Source organism: Chiloscyllium punctatum, chromosome 24, assembly GCF_047496795.1.
Source record: "Chiloscyllium punctatum isolate Juve2018m chromosome 24, sChiPun1.3, whole genome shotgun sequence".
NCBI lineage: Eukaryota > Metazoa > Chordata > Chondrichthyes > Orectolobiformes > Hemiscylliidae > Chiloscyllium > Chiloscyllium punctatum.
Window position 1 is genome coordinate 61,191,602 of NC_092762.1, and position 18,859 is coordinate 61,210,460.

General features: G+C 43.8%; 1 protein-coding gene across 6 annotated transcripts in view; it reads left to right on the forward strand.

The window, feature by feature from the left end:
- The window catches only part of kank3 (KN motif and ankyrin repeat domains 3), a 62,567-nt gene that overhangs the window by 21,531 nt on the left and 22,177 nt on the right, over nt 1–18,859 (forward strand). For all 6 annotated transcript variants that reach the window (XM_072593976.1, XM_072593977.1, XM_072593978.1 and 3 more), the window contains 2 exons: nt 15,659–15,762; nt 16,827–18,743. In XM_072593976.1, the coding sequence (XP_072450077.1) occupies nt 15,726–15,762; nt 16,827–18,743 (1,954 nt within the window). In that variant the 5' untranslated portion in view covers nt 15,659–15,725. The remainder of the gene's footprint in view (nt 1–15,658; nt 15,763–16,826; nt 18,744–18,859) is intronic.

An 18,859-nucleotide genomic window follows, 5' to 3' on the forward strand; every position in this document is an offset into this window, starting at 1 on the left:
GTGAAGAGGGTTACCTCAGATTACAACAGGATCTGGACCAGATGGGCCAATGGGCTGAGAAGTGGCAGATGGAGTTTAATTCAGATAAATGCGAGGTGCTGCATTTTGGGAAAGCAAATCTTAGCAGGATTTATACACATAATGGTAAGGTCCTAGGGAGTGTTGCTGAACAAAGAGACCTTGGAGTGCAGGTTCATAGCTCCTTGAAAGTCGAGTCACAGGTAGATAGGATAGTGAAGAAGGCGTTTAGTATGCTTTTCTTTATTGGTCAGAGTATTGAGTACAGGAGTAGGGAGGTCATTTTGCGACTGTACAGGACATTGGATAGGCCACTGTTGGAATATTGCGTGCAATTCTGGTCTCCTTCCGATTGGAAAGATGGTGAAACTTGATAGAGTTCTGAAAAGATTTACAAGGACGTTGCCAGGGTTGGAGGATCTGAGATACAGGGAGAGGCTGAACAGGTTGGGGCTGTTTTCCCTGGAATGTTGGAGGCTGAGGGGTGACCTTATAAAGGTTTACAAAATTATGAGGGGCATGGATAGGGTAAATAGACAAAGTCTTTTCCCTGGGGTCGGGGAGTCCAGAACTAGAGGGTATAGGTTTAGGGTGAGAGGGGAAAGATATAAAAGAGACTTAAGGGGCAACGTTTTCACGCAGAGGGTCGTACGTGTATGGAATGAGCTGCCAGAGGATGTGGTGGAGGCTGGTACAATTGCAACATTTAAGAGGCATTTGGATGGGTATATGAATAGGAAGGGTTTGGAGGGATATGGGCTGGGTGCTGGCAGGTGGGACTAGATTGGGTTGGGATATCTGGTCGACATGGACGGGTTGGACCGAAGGGTCTGTTTCCATGCTATACATCTCTATGACTCTAAACACGCTGACTTCATTCAGTTGACTTGGTACCTTGTTAAATAATTCAATCAAGTCCTATAGGTATTTTTTCACTGATTCACTATCACTAAGCTTATACTGGTTGTAATTACCCAGTCACCCTCTTTCCCCCTTTTCAAGTAATGTTACAATGTTGGCTGTCCTCCAGCACCATACCTGTCATCAGAGAGGCTTCTGTATGCTAGTCAGAGCTTATGTTATTTACTGTTCATGTGAGGTGCACTATTTACTGAAGATCTAGCTTACGGAGAAAATTAGTGATCAGCATCAGAGAGCTTTATCTAGCACAGCTGAGTGTATTTTCAGAAATGTTACAATGCAATAGACAGGGCAGAAATTACCTTGGTTCAACTTCCCTGAGGAAGTGAAGTAGTTATTTCTGAGTATCCTACACCTGGTCTGGTCCATTGCAGTAGCCCCCACTGTATTATTGAATAAATACAGTATTGAATTAAAAAGAGCTAATGTTTATTTATATTGTTCTGAATATTGAACATTTGACCCTTAGAGCAAAATGTCCCTGATGTTACTGAATAAAGGACATCCAGATTTCTGATAGGGAATAGGATGGAGGGAGGAGAATGAAGCGTTTTAATAATCTGTACTATTTAACAGGTCCTTTAACATATCTGCTGAGAGAGGAATCCTGTCAGCTTTTTAAAAATATAACCAGTTAGCTAAATATACCAAATTAGAGTTGTCAGTTCCACAGGGAGGCTGTAACAAAAATTTAAATTTCAAAGGAAACTTATCAAATTGAAACTAAAGTTTCATTTTTGGAAACCTACACCTGCAGTGCCCATTGGTTATGGATGGCCTGAAACCCACTAGGAATCACTGTGTGCTCTCTCTCCAAGGACACTTGAGCATAACCATGGAAGAGCAGCAGACGATCGGGTGTAATGACCTCTCACCAGCCCCATGACAGGACCTAGTAGAAAGTGAGGACCGCAAATGCTGGAGATCAGAGTCGAGAGTGTGGTACTGGAAAAGCACAGCAGGTCAGGCAGCATCTGAGGAGCAGGACAGTCGACATTTTGGGCATAAACCCTTCATCAGGAATGAAGGGCTTATGCCCTGATGAAGGGCTTATACCCGAACGGCGATTCTCCAGCTCTTTTGAAGGCTGCCTGACCTGCTGTGCTTTTAGCACTACACTCTCGACCATGATAGGACCTACCTGGATTTGTTAATGGCAATCTCGGCAAGACCCAGAAGCAGACCCATGAGGAGATCCTCCAATCTGCTCACCCCTCTAAGCAGCAGGTGCACAATGATTAGGAGGATGGCGTAGATGTGCAACAAAAATTTGAATTGTACAGTTTGTATATACATTGACCATGGACTCCTTGGGACTGCAAAATTGCAGTGGTCCTGGGGGTCTGTGAACCTACTTAATCTCCATTTTATACAGGACTGCTGCATGCAACATCCTCTCCTCTGAAATAACTCTTAAGAGGCAGGTATCCCATCACCGAGTCACCTTTTATTTAGATGTGCACAGTACAAAGACTCTGACTGGCTTGCTTTGTCCCCAGAATGAATAGAATCTCTGAGACTTCAGTTTTTTTTGGTTTTTTTTCTTTTTTTTTGCAAATAGTGAGCAAACAATCATGTCTTAACCCTTTAAAACAAATGCAGACCTTGATCAACAGTGAGCAACATCCTTCAAACGTCACCAACTACAATTAGTTCCCCTAATTTGAAGAAAAATAGTACTTTTATCCTTCCATTCTTCCTGCCTGATCCAGTCACTCCAATCCTACAGTGGCTAGCTCATGTCCTGACTCCCCAAAGTCTGTCCACCATCTACAAGTTAGGAGTGTGATAGAACACTCCCCACTTGCCTGGATGGGTGCATAAAATAACTCCACAGAGGCTGGTTTTCCGTCACTAAGCCACCCTTTACTTACGCGTGGAGAGCCCTTGACAGTGATCCAGCTCCCTCAGAGCCAGCTCTAAGAATGAACAGAACCTCTGACAGTCCTGTTTATTTTTCTTTTTTTTCCCTTTTTTTTGTTTTTTTTTGTGAGACGCAGTGAGAGACTCCAGTTTATATTTGTCAGCCAGGGCTGCCTGATTGTCCCAGGTTAACTGTTCCAATGTGGGATCTCATTCTCTCTTTGAGATCCACCTGATCCTCATTCCAATCACCACACCCTCCAAATCCCCATTGGAAATGGGAAGGTCATTGACTTGGAGTGCCCTCTACTGGCCACTCTGGCAGTAAAATGGAATTCTAGGTTGATCTCGCCAGTGGAAGAAAGTGAGGAAGTGAAGGGACTGCAGCTGTGACAGTTCAGGAAATCCCTCTGTGCTGAATGGAGGAAACAGCTCCTCGAGATGGCTCAAAACGTGGGTCCCTGAGAACGGTTTCTGGGTCTGAGGCCAATGTGAAATTCTATCTGAATGGGGTCAATTTGGTTTGAAGCCCATCACAAACTTGAGCCTCCTCTACACCACAAGGGCCTGGATTTGTGCACCACTGTTTTAAGGCATTGGATGCTTTGCCTGCCAACCGGCCATTAATGGGCACACACCTAGGAATTCTACAAGAGGTCCATTGGGAAAGGTTTCAGGTGCTGATACTTCTACTAGTTCATCACCAAGTCACTCATGGTCAGGTATTTTATTACAAGTAGCCAGTCTAACTGTTCTACTGTTGGCTCCACACTGGTGGTCTTTCCACACAGCTACCTGAAACAAGTTTCACTTTTTTTGTGAAATCTGTTCACGTGAAGCCTGTTCCAAATGTACCAGTCAAATGCAGGAATCGAGCACCAAACTCAGCAGCGGCAGCACTCTGATCAGTTTTGCTGCTGGAAGCAGAGGTGACCTGGTTCTGACATGGGATCGGCAGCTTCTCAAGACGAAAAGTTTTAATTTTAAAAGAGAATGGAGCAAGTTAGAATTCTGTCAAAGTCTGTGTCAGTTTCTACTCTGAATTCAAATCATCAGGAGCAAATTATTCATTGTTGCATTCTCTGAGTCATAGCTGTAAAGCAGAAAAATGTGGGCAGAATATATGCACATTGGCATTCTGAGGGAACTTTCTGCCTCGTTGGAATTAGTGAGTGAAATACGTGCAACTGAATAGGCTATGTGGATTGTGAGGCCTTGTTTGAAGTTGAAGGGTTAATTCAATTGCAGTGATAAATTCCTCTGCATGCATTTTCACACCAGATTGTGTTTCATTCAGTGACAGCAAGCAGCAAGTCTAAAGCACCACAACTAATTATGAAGGTACAGGGCAGTACATCAGACTTTGAAGATGTCTGCTGTGCCTCTATTCCCTTTCTGGCAATCCAACACTGGAAATATTTCTTTCTTTCCACTGAGCACAAGAAAGGTCAGATGATTAGTTGCTTCAAGTTGAAGAAATAACATTGAAGACCGAGTGCAGGAAATGAACTGTAGAGGCACAGGAAAGGAATAGGGCTCCTGGAGACAGAGGTCTCACTCAGAATCCCTCTGTTCCTGTTCTATTTTTAATTATAAAATTTTGGACCTGTTTTTAATTGTGATTTGGATTCTAATTATGGTGTGGCTTCAGCAGCTAACCAATGGACAGCTTTGAGCCACTGGAACTTTGTCACTGTGCAAGATTCTTGGACATGGGGATTGTTTGTGGGGTTTGATTTTTCAACCATGCCCCATAAGTGTACAGTATGTGGTTTCTCTGGAGGCAGCCAATTAGTTAGCTGCATGGAGGAGCCTCATCCGATCAGGGATGGCAGGCAGGAGAGCCAGTCAAATTGCTGAGGTCTGTGGGTGGTTGGCAGCCCTGCAGATTGGAGCTACGTCCAGCTGTAAAGCAGAAAAATGTGAGCAGAATAGGTGCACCCTGGCATTCCAAGGAAAGTTTCTGCCTTGCTGGAAGTGGAAGCTCCATTTTCAAGGAATTAGTGAGTGAAATTTTCCAATCCGGGACGAGCTGACATGTAACTTTTACCATGACCCCTCCCTCCCAGCTCCACTGATAAAACTCTGCCCATTATTTCCCATTCGGAATGTTTGTGTGTGGTTTTTAGAGGAGAGATCAGCGATACTGCAACTTTTAGTAGTGAAAAATCTTCAGCAATGTGTCATTCTATCAACTCCATGCTTATATCTACACTGTATGAAGGAGACAGACAGACTGACCGAGATTTATCATCTGCTGCTTTGTTTGAAATCTATCAAAACATGAGGTACAAGAGTTATATTGGGAGAACATGATATATGCAATGAAGTTCCAAATGAGCGATTACAATAACCCAGTGTTTGTATTATAGCTGTAGTGTGTATTGGAGAAGGAGAATAACCTGCAAGTACCTGGATGTTGGATGAGGACAGGATCAGGCTTGATGTTGTACTCCCTTTATTATCGAAATGCAGCCTCATGTACGAGGAATAGCCACTTGGACAAACGCCGAGGACTGATAATCCAAGAACCCATGGTTACCCCTCACTCCCACATTTCCCCTTCACCCCTCATAGGACCCCTCACCTCCTCAGGATCCCCTTACGCTCATGGGACCCCTCACCCTTCAAGATGCTTGTGGAACTCCTTACCTCCATCCTGGTGAGGCCAGCTGGACACCATGAAGTGCACAGAATCTCCAGCCCCTGCTGTCACACCCACCGTCCCAAATACCAGAAAGAACTAGCAACTGAGATGGAGCAAACTGGTGGAAAAATAAAGTCCAAATGCGAGATTGCCAGCAAACCTCGGCCTTACAATCTTATTGCTCTGTGTGGTTTAATCAAAGGCAACGCAACTCTAGCTGTACCTCAGACCATGAAACCGAGTAATCTACGAAGCAGCACAAAAAAGAACAGGGAATTGCCACAGTCCAGTTACTGAGCTGTCAATAGAAGAAACAATTCTCAGCTAGGATTGAGCGAGTTTTCTATTTTAGTCTGGCTGAATAACATGAATAGTCCACATCTGACAGAGGAGGGATGAGTGCATTGAGTGGATGGTCAAGTGTCTGACTTCACCTCCTTTGATGTTCTTTCTTTTGAAGGGTGATTAGAATTTAGACAGATATAGGATTATAGACAATCCATTCCAGTCAACCAGTTCCCAGCTCTGAGAAGTTTTTAACCTTTTCTGTGCCAAATGGATGGGATTGTCTGAGAATACTGTTGCATTCTAACTCTTCTCACTCTTTGGTGAATGAATAAGCACATACATAGAGGCTCAGTTGCTGATCCCTTGCACAGACATGGGGACTGATGCCTGGAGCGAACTAGATCAGGCTGTGCTGTGAAGACTTCACAGTTAAATTTCCAGCCAACATCAAACGTTTCGATGTATTAGGAAGGATAGCTGACGTAATGATGGCCACTGAAAGCATGCAGGCAATGCATTTCAGGGGACCAAATGCAGAAAAACGCTTCTTCAAAGGAACATTATTTGGTGCTTTACCTTTAGTGACAAGTTGTCACTTGCTTGAACAGCAGCATTACTCAGATTGGAATTTCTGATTGTGTCAGATCCATGTCAGTAGCCAGCAACCCACTTGAGGTGCATTCCATTGAGTGGGTCTGCTGCTCTGTGTGATTTCCAATCACAGTTTGTTGTTGAATGAGAGATTAGCCTGCTTCAACAGCACTTGTCTGTGCAAGTTGTCTCGTCCTGTTTGTGGAGGGTTGAACTGGATTAAGTGGGCAAGATATTTTAAAATTTGTCTTCCATTTCACTCAAGTACCAATTTATTTGAAGCTCAGACTGTTCTGGGAGTCAGTGTCCCGAACTGTAAGGTACTGCAGTTTGTTACATGTCTTATGTGGTTTTGTTGTCTGTAGTTTTCAGGAGGCTGGGATGGTATCTCAGGTGGGTTCATAGGGAATATGACTCCTTATAAACATGTAAACCATCTATGATATACAAATCAAAGATAACAACACTATAAGCCCATTATGAAACAGCTTAAACCTTTACTTAAAACTGGCATTTATAACGTAGTATAATGCAGAGTAAATCTCCCTTTGTATACACTGACATGAACGGACCAGCTTAGTTTGGATTTGTTGGACATGATATACTTCATTTAATCTAGCAATCTAACTCTGTTGGATCTGAATTGAAATAGTTTGTTTGTAGAAAATGCATTGTTTGCATTGTGTGGTTTGGAAGACCAGTGTAATGAGATTAAAGTGCAAAGTTTGTTCACCTCTACAGCAAAGGAAACTTCACCTCAGAATCACTAACTGTTGGGATCTCTCAGTTATAATGCTGCTGAGTAAAGCTGCTGAAGTCATGGCTGAGGCAGTCCTGAGACGTCACTACATAATTATAGCAAAGGTAAAGAAAGAATGGGCGATTATATATAATCTGAGCATCCTAAGGTGATCTGCATTTTTTTGTTATGATTGTTCATGGATGTGGGCATTGCTGTCTATACCAACATTTATTTCCCATTCATAATTGAGAGCAGTTAAAAGTCAACCACATTGCTGTGGGTTTGGAATCACATGGAGGTTAGACCAGGTGAGGCTGGTGGATTTCTTTCCCTAAAGTACACCAGATAGATTTTTACGAAACCGACAGTGGTTATGTGGTCACCATGAGGCTAGCTTTTTCTTTCAGATTTTTATTGAATTCAAACTTCACCAGCTTTCTTAGATAGATTCCAGCAGGTTTGCAATGCAGACTGATACCAACAGCTCAATTCCCACATGGGGTGGGGTCACCATGCAGGTCTTGGCCATCGTCTGAAGCCTGGTCACTTTCTAGTTAAGCTCTCTACCAATCACCTCTCTGTTGAGAGGGTAGCCACTATGGATACTTTCATCTTCACTTTACCGTACATGCGGTGTAGATACATCTTCAGCACTTTTAAGGAGAGAGTTCCAGATTGTGACCCAGCGACAATGAAGGAACGGCGATATATTTCCAAGTCAGGATGGTGTAAGATTTGGAGGGGAACTTGCTGGTGGTGGTGTTCCCATGTATCTGGTCCCCTTGTCTTCCAGCTGGCAGAGATTGTGGGCATGAATGGTGCTGAGCCTTGAGAGAAATGACCAGTTAATCTACATTGCTCAGGGGATAATAGTGGCCTGGAAAGTTCTATTCGGAGAAGTCTCCCAGGATAAGATGAGGGCCTCCATTTAATGGTTCATTTAACTGATGAATGGGGGCAAGAGGTTTGATTCTAATCTATTTCCCCTATATTTCTAGACCTCACCATGACAAGAACAGTGAGTACAGAATGGACAGCATGTTTAACAGGCCAACAGCTGTTCAAATGAATTGAGAGAAAGAGGGTGTTTGCTGTAATTCTCATGTGCTCCCATACACTTGTGGGACCAGTTGCCAGCATTTAATACTATATAACATTGGAGCCTTTTTAAACAGAGGTGCCCTTCACTTATTCCGGAATTTGCACAGCAGATTAGTGAAATTTGTTTCATCCAGTCTTCCCAAACAGTTCTCGGATGGACAGTAAGGTGAGGAATTGCCATGAGAATGAGTGGAAGGGAGCAAAGCTGCTTGAACACAATAGCTTCCTGAGACTGGGGTTATCCTGGAGCAGGCGGCCTTGGCGTCAGGAAATATACTTTGGAACTGACTTGATGTTTACTTGTGGTATTTCACGCTTGCAGAAACAGTCAATACTATTGCTGGCAAGGTTATAGGAAGCACCTCCCTGATCAGTATCTGATCATGCAGCTGGAGTCAGTTCGGATTCAACTTGCCATTAACCATTTGATAAACCGGTCGGACTTTCAGGACTAAAAAGGAGGATCAGAGGGACAGTTTGTGGAAAACCTTTTGAAAGGGAGAGGTCCGGTGGGAAGAGGGAATTTATCTTCTTGCCCTGTGTGGCTACAGTTCCATGGTTTTTCACTTCATAGTCCAAACAGACAGCAGAATGAAATCACAATGTTTTGTGTTTGATTAAGAGAATATCAGTGCTCGTTAATGTGCCCGCTTCCCTGCCCTGTCAAAAGGGGATTTATTTCAGCCCCGTTTGTGCTGTTCGATGGTACAACAGCAGCGCTGCACACTCAGCTGTGTTCTATTACTTTCACTCAGCAGTACGACTCACAGCTGGTTCAGTTCATTCGCTTGGGAGGGTGAACAATGTGGAATGTCTTGCTCCAGCTGGGAAATTAATTCTGTGCTCTTTCTGGGTGAGGAATGATGGCATTTCCATCATGAAATAGACACGGGAGAAACATGTGTATGAATTACACGTCGAGAAACAATGTGGCAGAGGGTACATGTATGATTTCCCAGGGCTAGCAATCCCACTGGGTACAGTTCACTGCTTATGATAGTTATGTTGTGGGGATTGGAGTACATTTTTAATCGAAGTTTCCTAGAAATCTTGCTTGCTTTAGACCTCGGTTAGTTATTCTGAAGAGTAACTGGTGTGGAGAGGTTCTTGTTTTAATCAACTCAGTTGGAAGTAAATCTTCTAAGAACAAGATGAGTTGCAGGAAAGCTTGATACAACAAGCTGTCAGACTGATTTCTCCAATTCTGTAAAGAAATATCTCTTGTTGAGTTCAGTGAAACTTATTTGTTCTTTTGAAAGATCATCTCAAGATTGTATTTCCTGACTAAGCTGTCACTGAGAGAAAATTGCACTTTAAGGCTGTAAATTGGTGCCGTTTTGGATACTTGTGGGGGGGACGACTTACCAGGGGTAAGTAACGGGGCTCAGGCCTCTGGCACGGAGCCTGTCCCCGCTACTCAGAAGGGAAGGGTGGAGAAGAGCAGAGCAATAATAATTGGGGACTCGATAGTTCGGGGCACAGATAGGCGGTTTTGTGGGAACGAGAGAGACTCACGTTTGGTATGTTGCCTCCCAGGTGCAAGGGTACGTGATGTCTCTGATCGTGTTTTCCGGGTCCTTAAGGGGGAGGGGGAGCAGCCTGAAGTCGTGGTCCATATTGGCACCAATGACATAGGTAGGAGGAGTGCTGAGGATGTTAGACAGGCTTTTAGGGAGCTAGGTTGGAAGCTCAGAGTTAGAACGAACAGAGTTGTTGTCTCTGGTTTGTTACCCGTGCCACGTGATAGAGAGTCGAGGAATAGGGAGAGAGAAGAGTTAAATGCGTGGCTACAGGGATGGTGCAGGAGGGAGGGATTTCGGTACTTGGATAACTGGGGTTCTTTCTGGGGAAGGTGGGACCTCTATAAACAGGATGGTCTGCACCTGAACCTGAGGGGCACCAGTATCCTTGGGGGGAGGTTTGCTAGTGCTCTCGGGGGGGGTTTAAACTAACTCTGCAGGGGCATGGGAACCCAGACTGTAGCTTTAGGGTGCAGGACCTGGAGTGTAGGGAGGTTAGGAATATGGCATCAATCTTAAAGGAGGGTGCCTGTAAACAGAAGAGTGGCTTGAAGTGTGTATACTTTAATGCCAGAAGTATACGAAATAAGGTAGGTGAACTCGCAGCGTGGGTTGGTACCTGGGACTTCGATGTTGTGGCTATTACGGAGACATGGCTAGATCAGGGACAGGATTGGCTGTTGCAGGTTCCAGGGTTTAAATGTTTTAGTAGGGTCAGAGGTGGGGGCAAAAGAGGGGGGGGTGTGGCTTTGCTTGTCAAAGATAGTATTACAGCGGTGGAAAGGAAGATGGACGAAGATTTGCCATCTGAGGTAGTTTGGGTTGAGGTTAGGAATAGGAGAGGTGAGGTCACCCTGTTAGGAGTCTTTTACAGGCCTCCTAATAGTCCTAGAATCGTTGAAGAAAGGATTGCGAAGATGATTCAGGAGAAGAGTGACAGTAATAGGGTGATTGTTATGGGAGACTTTAACTTTCCTGATATTGATTGGGAAAGCTATAGCTCAAGTTCGTTAGATGGGTCAGTGTTTGTGCAATGTGTGCAGGAGAGTTTCCTGACACAATATGTAGATAAGCCAACAAGAGGTGAGGCCATACTGGATTTGGTTCTGGGTAACGAACCAGGCCAGGTATTAGAACTAGAGGTAGGTGAGCACTTTGGGGACAGTGACCACAATTCGGTGATTTTTACTCTAGTGATGGAGAGGGATAAGTGTGTACTACAGGGCAAGAGTTATAGCTGGGGGCAGGGAAATTATGATGCGTTGAGGCATGACTTAGGATGTGTGGATTGGAAAAGTAGATTCCAAGGCAAGAGCGTAATTGATATGTGGAACTTGTTCAAGGAGCAACTATTGAGTGTCCTTGATAAGTACGTACCTATCAGGCAGGGAGGAAAGGGTCGTGTGAGGGAGCCGTGGTTTAATAAGGAGTTGGAATCCCTTGTTAAATGGAAGAGGGCGGCCTTTGTAAAGATGAGGTGTGAAGGTTCAATAGGGGCAATTGAGAGTTATAAGGTAGCCCGGAAGGACCTGAAGAGAGAGCAAAGAGCAGCAAGGAGGGGACATGAAAGGTCCTTAGTTGGTAGGATTAGGGAAAACCCTAAGGCTTTCTATAGGTATGTTAGGAATAAAAGAATGACTAGGGAAGGAATAGGTCCAATCAAGGATAGTAATGGGAAGTTGCGTGTGGAGGCTGAAGAGATTGGGGAGGCGCCGAATGAATACTTTTCGTCAGTATTCACTCAGGAACAGGACATTGTTGTCGATATGAATACTGAGGCACGAATAAGTAGAATGGATGGCTTTGAGATATGTAGAGAAGAGGTGTTGGAAATTCTGGCAAGGGTGAAAATAGATAAGTCCCCTGGGCCTGATGGCATTTATCCTAGGATTCTCTGGGAAGCAAGGGAGGAGATTGCAGAGCCATTGGCCTTGATTTTTGTGTCCTCTTTGTCGACAGGAGTAGTGCCAGAGGACTGGAGGCTAGCAAACGTGGTTCCCTTGTTCAAGAAGGGGAGCAGGGATAATCCTAGTAACTATAGGCCAGTGAGTCTCACTTCTGTTGTGGGCAAAGTCTTAGAGAGAATTGTAAGGGATAGGATTTATGCACATCTGGATAAGAATGATGTGATCAAGGATAGTCAGCATGGTTTTGTGAAGGGCAGGTCGTGCCTCACAAACCTTATTGAATTCTTTGAGAAGGTGACTAAGGAGGTAGATGAGGGGAAAGCGGTAGATGTGGTATATATGGATTTTAGTAAGGCGTTTGATAAGGTCCCCCATGGTAGGCTACTGCAGAAAATACAGAGATATGGCATTGAGGGTGAGTTGGAGGTTTGGATTAGGAATTGGCTCTCTGGAAGAAGACAGAGGGTAGTAGTTGATGGCAAAGGTTCATCTTGGAGTGCCGTCACTAGCGGTGTTCCGCAAGGATCTGTTTTGGGACCATTGCTGTTTGTCATTTTTATAAATGACCTGGAGGAAGGGTTAGAAGGTTGGGTGAGCAAGTTTGCGGATGATACGAAAGTCGGAGGAGTTGTAGACAGTGAGGAAGGATATGGCAGGTTACAGCGGGATATAAAGAAGCTGCAGAGCTGGGCAGAAAGGTGGCAAATGGAGGTCAATGTAGCTAAGTGTGAAGTGATTCACTTTGGTAAGAGTAATAAAAAGATGGATTACTGGGCTAATGGTAGACTACTTGGTAGTGTGGAAGAGCAGAGGGATCTTGGTGTCCATGTACACAGATCTCTGAAAGTTGCCACCCAGGTAAATAGTGCAGTGAAGAAGGCATATGGCGTACTGGCTTTTATTGGTAGAGGAATTGAGTTCCGGAGTCCTGAGGTCATGCTGCAGTTGTATAAGACTCTGGTGTGGCCGCATCTGGAATATTGTGTGCAGTTTTGGTCGCCATACTATAGGAAGGATGTGGAGGCACTGGAACGGGTGCAGAGGAAGTTTACCAGGATGTTGCCTGGTATGGGAGGAAAATCCTATGAGGAAAGGCTGAGGCACTTGGGGTTGTTTTCATTGGAGAAAAGAAGGTTTAGGGGTGATTTGATAGAGGCGTACAAGATGATTAGGGGGTTAGATAGGGTTGTCAGTGAGAACCTTTTTCCACGTATGGAGTCAGCTATTACAAGGGGGCATAGCTTTAAATTAAGGGGGGGTAGATATAGGACTGATGTTAGGGGTAGGTTCTTCACTCAGCGAGTCGTAAGTTCATGGAATGCCCTGCCAGTAGCAGTAGTGGACTCTCCCTCTTTATGGGTATTTAAGCGGGCATTGGATAGGTATATGGAGGATAGTGGGTTAGTGTAGGTTAGGTGGGCTTTGATCGGCGCAACATCGAGGGCTGAAGGGCCTGTACTGCGCTGTATTCTTCTATGTTCTATGTTCTATGTTCTAAAGGCAACGTCTTATCAGCATCACTTATTTCCCAGCTGTCTTACTTACATGTAGTCATTACTAACATTTCTGGAGATTAATCAGTGTGTTAAATTTTTTCCACAATGCTCACTGACACATTTTTCTGATACAAGCCAGAAATTTGTTATAAAATTCCATAGAGTGAGAACTAATATGTTTGTAATTAAATAAATTTATGGTGTGAAATGGATAAAGCAGCCACCTGTTATTATGAACCCTTCACACGGAGACCAGATGAACCAAAAGAAACTACAGGGTTACAGAGTATCAATGCAACACCAAAATCAAAAATCTGAATTATTTTATTAAAGAAGTCCATGAATTCTGTTTGTTCATTGGATACTGTCTGACTATACTGATCCTCCATGTCTATCTGTCTGTCTCTCTCTGTCTGACTGATGTTTTCTCTGTCAGTGACCTCTAGATTCTAGAATGTATTCATTCCCTCCAGCATTCTCTCCCAATTGTACATTCAGCATCTATTCAATACTCTTGATTTCCAGGCCCCTGAACAATTGTTTTATGCAATAGAAAGTTATCAAGTTTTCAATGCACTGATTGCCTTACTTTGAGCACTCAAAGCAGAGCTAAAGGGATATTTTTGTCCTCGATGTTATGAGAGTAATTAGGGAATGGTGGTACATTGGAGGGACTGTGTGATGATGTGTCCCATTGCAGTCATTGGGAATTGGACCATGGGACTGTCAGTTACATGGTTAGAGTAAACCATCCTGGTCAATGATGAAACTGCAATAAATGGCCCTTGCATGACTGCATCATCAGATATAGCAAGCCAGTTAAAAATGAGCAGAATATTGTGTGGGGATTGTTGGAAATTGAAACAAGCACTTATGAAATACAGGGTGGCCAGGCTGTCTTCTTGATAAGTTGTTTTTAAGTTATTCAGTCTATCTGTGTGAAGCTGCTAATCTACGAGGTTATTTACAGAATAATTTCCTAAGGGACTCAGCACGTGTATTTCATAGAATGTTCTTCCCTCCCTCTGATTTCTTTATTCGAAACTACTTTTGCAGGAATTCTAGAGTATTGTCATTCTTAATCATTGATTGTTGGGAGTGAATTTGTTTTCCTTCTATTTAATAATTATTCCTGTCCTTCCCTACCTACACTCCACCCTGACATGCATTGCTTCTGCACCTTCTAATGATATGCTCCTGGTCTCTGTCAGGTCAGATTCCAATATCCACTCTCAGTCTATTTCCAGTCATACTGGCTCTGGATCTAATTCCCATTCCTTCATGTTCACCTGCCATCTGCACTTCCCTCTGTGAGAGGCCCTTGCAATGGTTGTTGTTTCTGCAAAAATCATAAGGCTGAGTCATGGGGGGTGGTGGGGGGGGGGAGGAATATGTTAAGATAGATATACTTGCAAGCAGTTACAAGTAACCGTATCTTGCTTCTGCAAAAATCACAAGGCGGAATCATGAGAGTATATGCAAGAAATAACTAACCGAAAAGGGAGGTGATCGACTGGGTAGAAACAGGTGTATTGACATGACCGTTGCAATTGTCATGCACATAGGGAGTTAGTATGAATAAGATAACCTAATAAGACCCAGTGTTGTGTCAGCAAAGGTAATAAGACCCAGCTATCAAGGGGGGGTGGGGGGGGCGGTTTGCACATCAACAACAGGCCACAGACAGATGTGATTAGCAACTGCGCAGAGCAATACAACTATCAGATATGAAGTAAAAAGAGGAGTACCAAGGGACTCAATTGAACTGTTTAAGTTGTAATGTAACCTGATCGGTGTGCCTTCTCTATTGGTCACCCGGCTTGCAAGACCATATGAATAAAAACTGCTTCAGAATTTGACTCGGACTAAAGTTATTGAACAGTGAGCTTCGTTTCTCACACCTATCTGTGAATATCTTCAGCAGGAATGCTGGGTGAGGTGGAGGCTCCAATCCCTCTGGCACTGTATTAGCGACTACAAATGCTGTCTCTAAAACCTAATAAACACTTATCCCATTATGTATTATTCCCTTTTTGTATTGGTGGCTTATGATTTACAGTTTGTGAACAAACGAATAGTATCAACAGGATTTGATTCCTCTAGAGTAGAAAGAAGTTACAATGTAATACAACAGAATTTATATGTTCAGCTTTAGAGGCTAATTTGAACCTAGGCAGGAGGTACCATACAGGAATCCTTGCAATGCCAGTTTTAACCTCAGCCCATTATTCCATTCACTTCAGTGGTGAGTAAAATCAGGCTGAGCGCTAAATGTGTTATTCCGGGTCCTGGTGGGAAGGTTGGCTTAAAACCATTGGCCCTCCTTATTCTGTGTGTTGGTCTGCTCCCAAAGCCTGGATCAAGCCAACAGGCAGGATTCTCCCTCCAGTTCATAATCTGTTTGGAAAGTACAACTTTCAGTTGGCAGCTCTCAGGTCAAGAACTGAGTGAAAGGGGAGTCTCAAGCCAGAATCCATTTCTATGGAACTCTGAGCTTCGGTGTATCTAGCTGCCAACGTGATACAAGGAAGTGGCGCTATATTTCCAGTGTTTTGTATTTGCAGGTTGCCTGTTTAGCTGGAAGCACAATTGCCTGTTGATTCCATGGGCACTCTGAACATTTGAGGAGAGATGTCACAGCCGGCACAAATGAACCTGAGCATTCCAGGTAAGTATCTCATCATTCACTGCTGTAGCCAATCACCTGGCTTCCTCTCATCAATACTGCAGGTATTTTGTCATCTCAGGTTGGAGCTGAAAGGTGATACATCCATCATCCCTTTACAAGACCATTTTAGTTCTAGTCAACCAGCTACCTGTAAAAATCCAACTGACGTGTAGCACTGTTCATTACTTGCAGTATATCCAATGTGAATTCTCAAACTCCCTGATGTTCCCATCATTTTAAGCTCTCATTTATCCAAATCATTGGATGCAGCATGTAACTCAATGTACTGAAGTGTGTGGATGTCATTATACAGATTCTCCACTGCCTGTTTGAATCAGTGCACAAATAGCACCACTAATCCTGCGGGTTATTGGAATTCCTCCAATTGATAATCTTAGAGCAGAAGTGGCTGGGTTATGGTTCTGATATAACTTTGCTTTTTTTTCCCTATGATGGCATCACCACACCACAAAATAACAACAGATGCGGAAAGCCTTTTGATGTATCCTAATTCCCGCCCTAAGGACATTGTGGGTCAACCTACAGCAGATGGATTGCAGCAGTTCAAGAAGGCAGCTCTCCACCAACTTCTGAAGGGCAACTAGGGACAGCCAAAAAAAGCTGGCCCAGCCAGCAACACCCACATCCCACAAAAATGAATAAATAAGTAAATCCAATAAATGATCCTACCCTTATGTCCAATAGTTTCTTACACGATTCCAGGAGTTTTGTCTCTAGTGTTCTGTCTGGAATTTGATTACTTTTGTGCATTAACTTTTTTACACAGAGAAGTATTTCCTGACAACTATCCTAAAATGATCTTTATACTCATTTGACTTTTTGTCCCCTGGGCAGTCCTTTTACAGCTTAAATTAAAGCATAATCCTGGATTAAATTCTTGGATGATATAACTGTCCAAATATCAAAACTATCAGCAGATTAAAGGCATCAAGTAATCTTTGAGAGTGACCAAATCAACATTTATTTCAGTGTGAAAGTTTCTAGTTATGTTCAGTGAATATTGTTAGTGGCAAACTTAGTGACAATGTCCTCTCCTTCCTTAGATCTGGGAAGTCATGCTCTGTACAACGAGTTGGATGACAGTGAGAAGAGTCCCTATGCTGTGGAAACACCATATGGTTTTCAGTTAGACTTGGATTTCCTCAAATATGTCGATGACATTCAAAGTGGAAACACCTTAAAGAAACTGACCATTCATCGCAAACCACGAACAAAACCATCAACAAACACCAGTGGATGGACCTCCACAGAGTCATTGTCCTCCTCAACCAGTGAGGACATTAAGATATTGCCCATGACCCCAAAGTTTAGAACTCACGCTGTTAGTTATGATGTAAAGGATCCTGTTTGTGCTCAGCACTTTAGTGTTGCATCACCACCACCAACCAACAGTCTTCTTCCACCACCTTCCCCAAGATCTTCCCTGAGGAACCTTCATGTGGAAAAGACTTTGTTGGAGACCAGTCGGAGGTTGCAGCAGGAACAGTTAACGACTGATGATGTATCAAGACCCAGATTATCGAACATTGGTTCGTGCGGTCAAAGCCAGATATCTCCATCTACCCAACAAACCTCTATTGGAAATGGCGATGTTAACCCAGTCAACAATCCGCCATCCACTGGCTTCTTCAGCTTTAGTCCCATGAATTCGGGACGAAATTCTCCGGTCCCTAGTATCACACCGGCACACCTTCAGCACATCCGGGAGCAGATGGCTGCTGGCCTGAAGAGGCTGAAGGAGCTGGAAGAACAAGTGAAAACGATTCCGTACCTGGAGAGGAAACTCTGCGCGGTCGATGAGGAGAAGAGGCAGCTCATAGCCGAGCTGAAAAAACGAACAGTTTCTAGTCCGACTGAGCCCTCCCTCCTCAGGCAGCGGTCATACAGCACTGGGAATGTGGCCCAGTACCAACCAGAAGCCAGGAAGGTGGTTGAGCTTCATATTGATTTAGCTGGTGACAACGGAGAGAAGAGATCAAGTAAAATTAAAGAACTTCGGCGGCTAACTGAGAAGTTGACAGTTGCTGAAAAGAGCAGAGCCTTTACGTCTCAACAAGGCCCATCGCCAGGCGGACCTCCAACCAGTCCTAGCAAAAAGGCACTGCTAAAGTCAGTGGGTGTAGGAGAAAAGAAGGACATGAATAAGGTTGTCTTTTACTATAAATCCGAGAGACCCACTCGAGAGGTAGCAGTTGGAACAGAATCGGACACCAGGCATATCGGTGTTGGAGTTGTTGAATCAATGTTGGGGCTCACCACTATGGCGCAGGAGGAAATTGAATTTCTACAAGAAATTATCGACAGTCAGAAAGCAAATATCTCTATGATTGCAGCCGAACTGGAGGATGCAAATAATGAACTGAACAACTTAAAACTAAGTGTGGCCCCCGTCACGTCTACGACAATGGTTGATGTCAGTGTCATGGCCAAACCGCTTATGGTCCATGCAAGTCAGGAAGCCAGAATTCCAGTCATGAGTCGAGCAGTGGGTGATCACTTGGAGATTACAGATGAGTCTGTGGATTGCACACCTCAGATGTCTAGTGTAGGAGTTAACTGCAGTTTACGAGTACAGGAGACCTCTGTTGGTCCAGATTCTCCAGTCACAGAAGAAGACATTGATGATGCACGTTTGGATATTTACAGTCAGAGTCAGAGTGGGTGCAGACTAGAGAGGGCCCAAGGAATACAGAAAGGGGACATGAAGGTTGAAACTATTGAGTATGAAGCAAATGCTTCTGATCAGATGTTAGAGGAAAGTCAGGACGTAGGAGCTAAAGATTGTGAGACCAAACATAAGATTAAAGACGAGGTGACAACAGTGGTGAACTTATCAAAAGATCGTGTCGCAGTCAAGCTCTACAGCACATCTTTTCAAGTCATGCGTGAGGAAGATACAAGTCCTGAGGTAAATGTGCAAATGCCCCTGGGACAGAACTACGCGGTCAGTCCTACCAAAGGTGAGTCTGAGTTTTTATGTTTTAAGGTGATGCAACATCCCATGGGTAAAAGTCCAAACAGAAATAATTGGTGAAGCATTTTGCATTTTGAAGGTGGAAATGAGAAATAAATAGTT